This window comes from Lygodium microphyllum, chromosome 21 (assembly GCF_053477565.2).
Source record: "Lygodium microphyllum isolate KBCC chromosome 21, Lygodium_microphyllum_v1.1.10, whole genome shotgun sequence".
Classification (NCBI taxonomy): domain Eukaryota; kingdom Viridiplantae; phylum Streptophyta; class Polypodiopsida; order Schizaeales; family Lygodiaceae; genus Lygodium; species Lygodium microphyllum.
The window spans coordinates 138,878,922-138,889,033 of NC_141155.1; the positions used below are offsets into that span (position 1 = coordinate 138,878,922).

Consider the following 10,112-nt stretch of genomic DNA (forward strand, 5'->3'; position numbering starts at 1 on the left):
ATTACACTAACCAACCCTCAGCCATGCTTCCCTCAGGCCGTGCTTTTTGCCTCACAAAATCTTTCAAGGTTTTCATGAAACGCTCAAGAAAAAACATCCACCTTGCATGAACTACCCCACAAAGTGTAATCTCATCAATCAAATGTACGAGTAAATGTAATTGAGTAGTCAAAATGGATCGAGGAAAAATTTCCTCCACCAAACAAATCACCTCAACAAATAATACTCAAGCATCTTGCAATGTGTTTGGATCAATTTCCTTCGAGCTCACCTATCTGTCAGGGTGTATTTGAGAATTGTTTATTTTTGTGTAGAAATTCAAAGATATATAATGAAAAAATACAATGTATACACACCTCACAAGCTCTCCCATCTTGTAAATGACATCACGTACATCTTTGGATACACAATGGGATATGCTAGTAGGAAGTACAAACTGAATGTAAACAATATTCATAGATCAAATGATTAGTTGAGGAAAAATTCATCATACCCCAAAGTTTACACATAGCTACTCCACTAATTACTATATTAATGGTTAGAGATACCCTTACTTGAATCATTTTGTGCCAATCGTGGGACTTCAAACCAGATAGTTGCTCCACACCTCTTTTCTTTTTCTTTATGAAGGCTCCCTTGAGACATCTCATACATCCTGTGGGTGTTCGAAAGCTACATATTTGTTCCTTCACTATTTTTTCCTCGTTCTTTGACAACATCCAATGTGCATGGGGTAGCTCAATCTTTCCTCTAGGTCCAATGCGTGGCTAGGCTCGTCTCATGCGACCAATGTTACGTAAATCCTCCCTTACATTGACTGAATCACGAGCCCCTATCAAGTGATCCCATAATGTAGATACAATATTTTTGAATATATGCATGGGATCCAACAGGTGATTGATCTTGAGTTCAGTCTAGTACGGAAGATGAAAAAATATAGAGAACCTAACAAACAAATAATATATTATGTAAACAATTCATCATGCTAAATACTTTAAAGTCAATCGAGACAAATGCACTTCTTATCGACTCATGCCGAGTGGAGGGTGGTTGTCGGCATTAATCCATCTCTCCTTCCAATCTCGAATGGTTAGAGTTTGTGGAGTCATTCCATTAGTAGGGAGAACATATTTGGGATGGTCAATAGGAAGAAATCAATTATGATTGTCGTAGATAATCTTATTCAAACGTGCCGGCCTAGAGGAAACTAGAGAGGGACCGCAAATAGGACATGCATGATATCCTGATGTGGTTAAACCTGAACAAACAAGTGAATTAATAAGATGCAATTGATTCAAGTCTTAAATTTCAAATATAGAGTTATATACATGTACCTGAACACTCTCCGTATCCTGGAAAGTCATGCATGGTCCACAACAACATGGCCTTCAATGTGAAATCTCTAGAGGATGCATATGCGCTTGTATCTTGCATCTCAATACCTTCCCATAACATTTCTAACTCTTCAATCAAAGGCTCTAAGTAAATGTCCATGTTTTGTACCTTCTGCTTTCTAAGAATTAGAAGGAACAACATTACATGTCCCTTTTTAATTGCCATGGATGGAGGAATATTATAGTTCACCAATACCACTGGCCATACACTGTATGATGTGCTTTTGATGCCAAATGGATTGATTCCATCCATACCTAAACCAAATCTCAAATTTCTTGGCTCTTCTTTGAAAACAGGCCACAAATTATCTATATGTTGCCATGCCGGTATGTCGGCAAGGATCCTCCATTTTCCATCACTTGAACCATGACTAGCATGCCATGACATGAGCTCTCCAATAGACTTACACTTGAACATAAGTTTTATACGTGGAACAATTGAAAAATGTCGCAAAACCTTATGAGGCACATCCATTGACTTCATCTCCACTTCGTATCTTGATTCGCCACAAACAGGACACTCTCGTGCGAACTCATGAATCCCACAAAATAAGACACAATCATTGACACATGCATGGATCTTGACATAATCAAGGCCTCCCAGAGATGTCAAGTAATGTCTTGCTTGCTCTCTCTTAGTTGGCAATTTGTTTCCTTTTGGAAGCATTTGTGATAATAACCTACATATATTTCTAAAAGTAAGTTAAAAAACCACCAATATATATTTCTATCTGATTTTAAAATAGAACAATTAATATTATGATTCATAAGCCAAACTAAATTGATATCTACTTCAATAACGCATCCAAACTGACATTACTCCATCCATAAATTGTTTGCAAGTTAAGTATCTCGAGGGACGCACGAAGAACGGAGTACGTACAACCAACTTCATACAACGGAGTAGATGACGCTATGTATAGTGGATCATCTAGCTTCGTAGAGTGACCTTCTCCCTAAACCGGTTGCGAAAATAGATGGTGTACCATGTTGTTCAAAATCTTATCCTCTACGACTTGATGAGGCATTTCATGAGGGCTACTATCATGGTCATCAGTCTCCACTCTTCTTGAAGACTCTGCCTCCTCGCGTCGACGTTTTGTAGCCTCTCGACGCCCGGGAGGGAGCATCTCAGGATGTGGCATCGCATCCTGCTCAACCACAAAAGGGAGTTTCATGTACGTTGATATATATTAAGTAACATAGACTAGCAATCTTAGTGTTAAAAAAAAACAATAAATACCGGTGGTTTTTCTCGGTCCCATTCTCCATACAAGCTGAGGTGTGACATTGCAATTCGACGTGCTTGAAAAATACACCCTCGACAAGGATCACACATGCAATTAATTTTTCGTCGTAGCCATGCATCTCGATTATGAAGACCTAATGTTTCATCCTCACTTGAGGATGTGCTCGTTGACTCATCAGCATGCACCGCACTAGGTGATGACGACAACATGATTAAACCTAATTCATGACAACATCAAAATATTTGTCATTCATAAAAAACTTCAAGCTGGCGTATTAATTATTCTAAGATCTCAATTTTAAATACACAAAACTCATCATAAATACATTAAAACTTATGATAAGAATTTACTATCAAAACTTATCTTAAAAACAAAAAATTATGATAAAACCTAAATGTGCCTCTATATCTGTGTTTATATACACGTCTAAATTAGCGTCTATTTGCACGTCTATGTTCGCATCTATACGCGCGTTTACGTAAACTTAGACACGCATATACACGCCAAAATACACGCACACGTCAAAATTCAAAACATACTTAAATCATTTCTTTTCAAACTGCGCCGGTCCTTTCCTGCATTTTTTACGATCTTGAAACTCGAATTTAGCCGACATGCAGTCTCTTCATACCTCACCTAGTCTCTTCATGCCTCACCTCCTCATGACTCACCTCTTCTTTCATTTCAAATACACAAGAAGGGAAAAAGAAAAGCCAAGGAGAGGAAGAAAGAGAGAACAAGAGAGAGGAGAATAAGAGGAAGAGGAAGCAGCAAGCAAGCAAGCAAGAATCAAGGGAGAGTAACTTACCAAGGAGAGGAAGAAGGAGAAGGAAGAAGCACCACCACCCGCCACACCAAGCACCCAAGGTGAGTCCTCTTTCTATGTGTGTGTGTGTGTGTGTGTGTGTGTGTGTGTGTTAGGATTTGTGTATTAGGATTTCTGATTCCATTAAGTATTGCATTTTGTAAATCATGAATGGTATTCGGTCGGACTGAAATCAGCCGACTGAGCGCATCTGCCAGCGCGTCTACATTTCAGTGTAGATGCACGGATAGACGTGTAAAAATGTTTTCTCTCATTGCGTCTGAGGCCACGTCTCCAGGCACGTGTACTCTGCAGCCTACACGCGATGATACACGCGCGCGACAGAAGCATTGACCTAGAAACCGCGTCTAATAGCATGTCTATACTACATCTTAGATGCGGATATAGACGCGCTCTAGACAGAGGGTTGACTTTAGGAATGCGTCTGAGAGCGCGTCTATCCTAAAATTTAGACGCGGTGATACATGCGCCAGTGCCAGCTCTGATAAAACACAATTTTCATTGCCTAAACAATATATTTTTGCAATGATAAATGTGACCAATCCCATGTTTGTGTTTATCAGTTTTCTTGTTTATGAGAAGCATTAGCACTTAAGTTTTATGCTCAATGTCTAAAGAAAGCTAGATTATTAGCACTTTCAAGTGCCATGAGAATCCACGTATTTTTTCTATGCGTGAGCATCAAAAGCCTTCTCTTACATAATGATTCTAGGCTCACTGAATGATTTTTCATAATTAATGTTGGATTGGATCAAGGATTATGGCTCTTTGAAAATGTTTAGGTGTGGATGAAGATAATATATGATTTTTTGTATGCAAACAAATTTGTCTTTTTTCTGTGTTTTTTTTGCAGATGTCGCATCTTGGTTCATCTAGCAATGACCCGTATTTGGATCGCATGAATGATACATTGGCCTTGTTTAGTAGGGGGGTCAATGCATTTTTTAGAGGTTTTCCTAGTAGGGAAGAGTTCATGGGAGAGATGACCAGACACCTTGGCCGCTCTCCCACAACAGATGAGGTATTCAGCGTCATGTCTGGAATGCCTCTGATGTCTTTGCTTAGCACTACTTCCCAGACTCCAATTGCATGTACTCCATGTGCAGCACCTGTACATGCATCGACTGAAGCACAAGCGTCAGTCGATGCACATGCATCTGCAGAAGCACGTGTATCCAGCGAGGTAGAGGGTAGTCGACAGAGAGGGAGGAGGGAGAGTTGAGGGGGAGGACGAAGCTTGTGTGGGAGTTGCCTAGGAGGTGGCGAGCGATTACCCTCACCAGTAGATCATGTAGAGGAGCCACTACACCAGTACTATAGAGTTACAGATACTGGTGGCATCTTCCATGATGATGAAGGAAGGGATATAATGGCGTACATGAGGACCGTCGTGCATGCGACATATAAAGATTGTTTCGTCTACTTGAAAAATCAGAAAAGCGACTTGTGGTAGGAGGTGTTGAGGGCAGTCCATAGGAGGTATCAAAATCCTGAGGGTCAACGATTCTCGGATGATTTGCTTCACAACAAAAGATCCCACCTCATGACATGCACTAGGGACTCACTACGGAGGTAGGAGGAGGGGCGTGGAACCTATAGCCAATCACCTATGTGCCACCGCATAGAGTGGAAGAAAGCCAAGAAGAAAGCAGTAGAGAAAGTGAAGAGTCGCCAGCACGCAGAGGTGCGACGGATCCAAATGGAAACCATGGAATCGTCGCATTACGGATCGGGCGGCAAAGAGTCATGGGAGGCGGAGTTTGTAAGTATATTTTGATTTCTAGTTTTTTAAAATTTATATTTCTTTCAATTATTTATATAATTTGTTCTAATACATTGTGTCTCATAATTGTTTGTATATATCATGATTGTTTTGCAGACTACTATTGTTGGTAGGATACCTACTCCTAGAGAGGTAGGTTACCATCGAGGCCATAACTATGCAGCCACATGGCTTCACTTCTATGAGGAGGGTCTCATCACTAAGGACTAATACAACCGGGCTATGAGGATTCGACAGCCAAAGGAGGTATTTTTTTCTTACTTTTCTATTAAAAGTATAACTAATTATAACTTTTTCTCCACCATGTTTACGTAAGCAACCTTGTTCTTTTGTGTGTGTAGGCAAACCCGGATGTGGAGCATAGTGAGGAGGGGGATAGCGACACGAGTAGCCATAATGGTGCTAGCGAAGATGTTTCTTCTTCAGATTCGTAGAGGAGCACCATACCTCCTCTATGGCCTTGTTTTCTCGTATATGTATTATCCATCTTTGAGCCTACTACTTGTGACCATGCTTTAGGTCGCAAGCACTTAAACTCCCCATGTAAATGCTTTTGATCGATAATGAATACATGGACTTTTTTTTTCAATGCTCGTGCTTTTAGATCTATTGTCTTTTTTCCAAATGCACAATGTGATATGTGGTTTTTTTTTCCAATTTTGTTTTGAGCGTCTATCCGCGCGTCTAAATTGTAAAAAATGTGCGTTTATAAATGCGTCTAAAATGCAAAGTACACACCCTCATACACTCGCTAGATAATTCAAATTTAAAAATGAAATTAAATATCTTTTTTTAAAAATGAGATTTTTTTCCGTTCGCGTCTATGAGTGCTTGTAAAAGCGCGTCTACGGGCGTGTCTATATGCCCGTCTAATTTGCCACATAGACGCGTTGGTAGACACACAGAATAAATTAAATAAATAACAATTTTGGTTTTTTTATGTGCTTGTATTCATGCGTGTATATGTGCGTCTGTTGCGCGTGTATTTTTGCGTGTAAATTCCTCTGTATGCACTTTTAGATGCGCAAATAGATGGGCGGATAGACGCGCCCGTAAGATTTTATCTATATTCAAAAATCGCGTCTAAGAGGCCTTTTTGTTGTAGTGAAAGATTCCCAAGGAGAAAAACCAAAGAGAGTATCTCACTAAGAAACCATGATAGATGTGGAAGTTCGAGCCAGAATAGAGATATCTTGTCCTTGAAGAAAATGAATTAGCCTATTCCGTATTTTGGTCGTCAAATCAAAAGGCAGCTGGTTTTTATTGCCCATATTTAAGAAGGTATAGGAGTGACTATGATGCCGAGCACCATTGAAGATATAACTTTTCCAAAATCCTAATTGCCAATGCTCTAGATGAGAGCAAAAGATATCTCTTCTACATATGGGATTTTCGACCATCCTTCCACAATTTCCTTAAAAGGTTCAAAAACTATCCAAATCTTGCATTCACTTACCATTATCTCTACCTAATAGTCAAGCTCCTATAATAGCCACACAAAAGATCAATTTAGGAAAATTGGCCTAGATTCATGGTTTTGGCACTTTTCAAACCAATTGAGATCAAAGAAAATATGTGTCCTTGTTTTCTTGGCTTTACATAAGTTGCAAATTGAATACCTTGAATAAGTAGTTGTAGAGAGGAGTGGTGTCATAGACAAATGCCTTTTCTATTCTAAAACGCCCAAACATGAAGGATTGATAGAAGCACATCAATGTAGAATGTCGACCATTTCTCTATGGAAATATATTCAAACCGTCAAATTTTACAAATAAAACTTGCCTTAAAGCATATGATGATGGAAGTGGTGTCACCAAAAAACGGTGAGTAATAGGACAACCATCGATAGTTACATTGATCCTTTATCGTTCTTTTATGATAAAATGGGTGCATGATGGTATCACCAAAAAATGCATTGATTCCTTATCATACATTTATTATAGAATCCCACATCCTTTCCTAATCAATAAATTTGGCATGTTTACTTAAATTATAAACAAATGAGCTAAGAGGTCAATATGCATTTCTTATTGGTGCTTTCTCTTTACCTCATTAAATTTTTAGACCTTAGCATTCTTTGCAAGTTGTTGACTTGGTGTTCTAGAAGTATACTTCTAAGAAGCAAAATAGTTATATGGTCAAATAAGAGATATGATTAATAATTAACTACTATCTATATTTTGTTGAGAAAGCAACTTGTTATAAGTATAATGTAATCCATGTTTCTCAAAGACGTTGCATAAAAGTAAGCTAAAAACAAATGTTCTCTATTTTACTACACTAGCGTGTTCACAAAGAGCAAAGTCTAAACAGAACAATAAATTCAAAACATTTTACAAAATTTTCCCAATTGAGAATCTTTTGACCTTTTTGTTGGAAATCTTTGTAGAGACCTTGTAAACCAATTCTTTTGAACTAGTCAATATCAAGACACTAAGTTTGAAGGAAGTCATGATGTAGTTTGGAGTAAGTAGCATAATTAGGCATTCCAATATTCCCCACTCCAACTAGTGCAGTAAGCATGTATTGCTTACCTTGTTGCTATGTCAGATTCTAAAGTGGCATGACATTCTAAGCCTCCAAGTTGTAACTCAACTAGTATAAATGTGTGCAGATTAATGTTGTAATACATGACAATAAAAATCTCTCTAGGTGATCAAGGGTGTGTTGCTAGGTTAATAGGCTGAGATCTAGCTAATAGTGGTATCTAGATGGACGTACATCCACTAGATAGTCCTCGTGTATATTCCATCTTGAGTCAATGTGGAGTTCACCCTTTAGTTTTTGCGAGCAATCTCCAATGTTGTTTGACACTCTTGTGTTTAATGCAATACTTTGTCATCCTTAATTATCGAAGTTCACGTCGATGTGGTTGGTAGCATTTGTAGTAAACTTTCGATAAGAACATCTTGAGCTGATTGACCCTCTTAGTGGAGTTTCCAATGCAGCCGTCTCTACCAAGGTTGAACTAAAATCGCCTGCCGCCGAGTACAATATTGCTAGCAACATTAATTAACTAAGGATTCAAAGAACCACAAAACGAGATTGGTGCCACTTTGTGTGTAATTGAGTAATTAATACAGTAGACTAAGAAGAAGGGCATTATAGGCAGAGTGCTTGCACAGAATCACTTGTGCTCGTCATCTTGCACCAGAGTTGATTAAATGGTCAAATTTTGTGTGAGAATCGAGCAATCTGGCTGATTACAATACGTCAATTTTTATGTTCAGAGTGCGTTGAACAGTCAGTGTACTCTTTTGACATCAGGCGCGAGAGGCAGGTAAAAGACGTTTTCCGCGACGCGTAACATGTAGCTAGCAATCAAATTAGAGGCTCGTCACGAGTCATGTGAGAGTATGCAGCCACGTGAATGAATGGGCGAGTTGCGCAGGAGCAGGTCTTCCGGCGGACAAAGTACAAGAAGAAGTTGCAGCATACACGCCACTAGCGATAGACGGACGATATTTATTTCTTACGCTGGCGTGGAATATATATTATATGTTGCGTATTAGATTAATGTAAATCCACGCGGTCGACGTGTGACGTCACAGTGCACACTCACAGTTGCAGCGTTGCTAATACTGGGCGAGAGAAGGCGGGAGCTGGTGGTGGAAGCAGGGCATCACACGTCGAAGTGTTATAATTTGGCAATGCTTTCCTGCTGTGATCCTAACATTGGGAACACCTCTTGCTTGGGGCTCGGGAGGGAGGGATCCCATACCTCGCTAAATGTGGTTGGGAGCCCCGGGCTATTGGCTGAGTCCCGTGGTACCTAGAATTGCCTTACCAATAGGTCATAATATTTAGTACAATAGGAGAGAAAAGGTCCCATTTTTTCTCACATTGGAAGAATTCAGAAAACAACGTCGAAAAGCTTTTTGTGATGAGTATAAAAGGGGAGGGGTGCCTGCGTACTTGCTCAGAGTGTTCTGAGAGAGAGAGAGATAGATCCCTCCCGAGTTCCTCTTCTCTTATCTTTACGGTTATATCAAGGGAGAAGACTTAGCTCTTTATTTGGGTTTTATCGTGAGGGAGCTAAAGAGTTATAGCACTACAATCATGGCGGCAGGCAAGGCTCATGCAGCTGGTTGCTGCAGCAGCAGCAGCGCCCCAGGCAATAACATATATACGGCACTGATGGTGGCCGTCACCGGCCTAATACTGGCCCTCTCGAGCGGTGCCATATCAGGTAGCGGCACCGGCATTCAGTGGAGCCGCACCGCCAACCTCACGGTGTTCATGCACGGGGCCATCAACTTCACAGACTTCGTGACGGTGCCGGGCGTCGCGGGGCTAGGCAGCAGCACGGTGACGGAGGAGGCGGGGCCCTTCGGCAGCGTCTTCGTGTTCAACGACCCCGTCACGGAGACGCCCGACCCCTCCTCCGCCAGCCTCGGCACCTTCAAGGGCTTCGGCGTCACCACCTCCTTCGACGGCGCCACCTTCCACATCACCGCCACCGCCAACCTCTCCGCCCCGTCCCCCTTCACCGGCACCTTCAACATCATAGGCCTCTCCGGCGGCGACATCCCCATCTCCGGCGGCACCGGCGACTTCCTGTTCGTGCAGGGCTACACCCTCAGCAGCCGCTACTCCGTCGTCGCCCTCAACACCACCTACCAGATCGACATCTCCTTCTTCTGGCCTTAATTCAACGCACAAACAAACCAACGGACTCAAAATATATATTATATACGTCCCCTCGTCGTCATTTTTCAATAAATCTCTCTCATCATCACTGCCAATAATCAGCATCAATCACCAGAGACTGTACCAACCCCCCGATCATCACCAGTACCGGGTGCATCACCAGAATTCATCATGAATCCATTCCTTATGGTCGGTTTATTCTTGTAGAA

General features: G+C 40.9%; 1 protein-coding gene across 1 annotated transcript; it reads left to right on the top strand.

The window, feature by feature from the left end:
- Positions 1-9,312: 9,312 nt before the first annotated feature.
- Positions 9,313-9,903, top strand: LOC148018638 (dirigent protein 1-like). The gene has a single exon (XM_087661588.1). It carries the CDS (start codon positions 9,313-9,315, stop codon positions 9,901-9,903), a length of 591 nt encoding a protein of 196 aa, XP_087517714.1.
- The last annotated feature ends 209 nt before the right edge of the window (positions 9,904-10,112 follow it).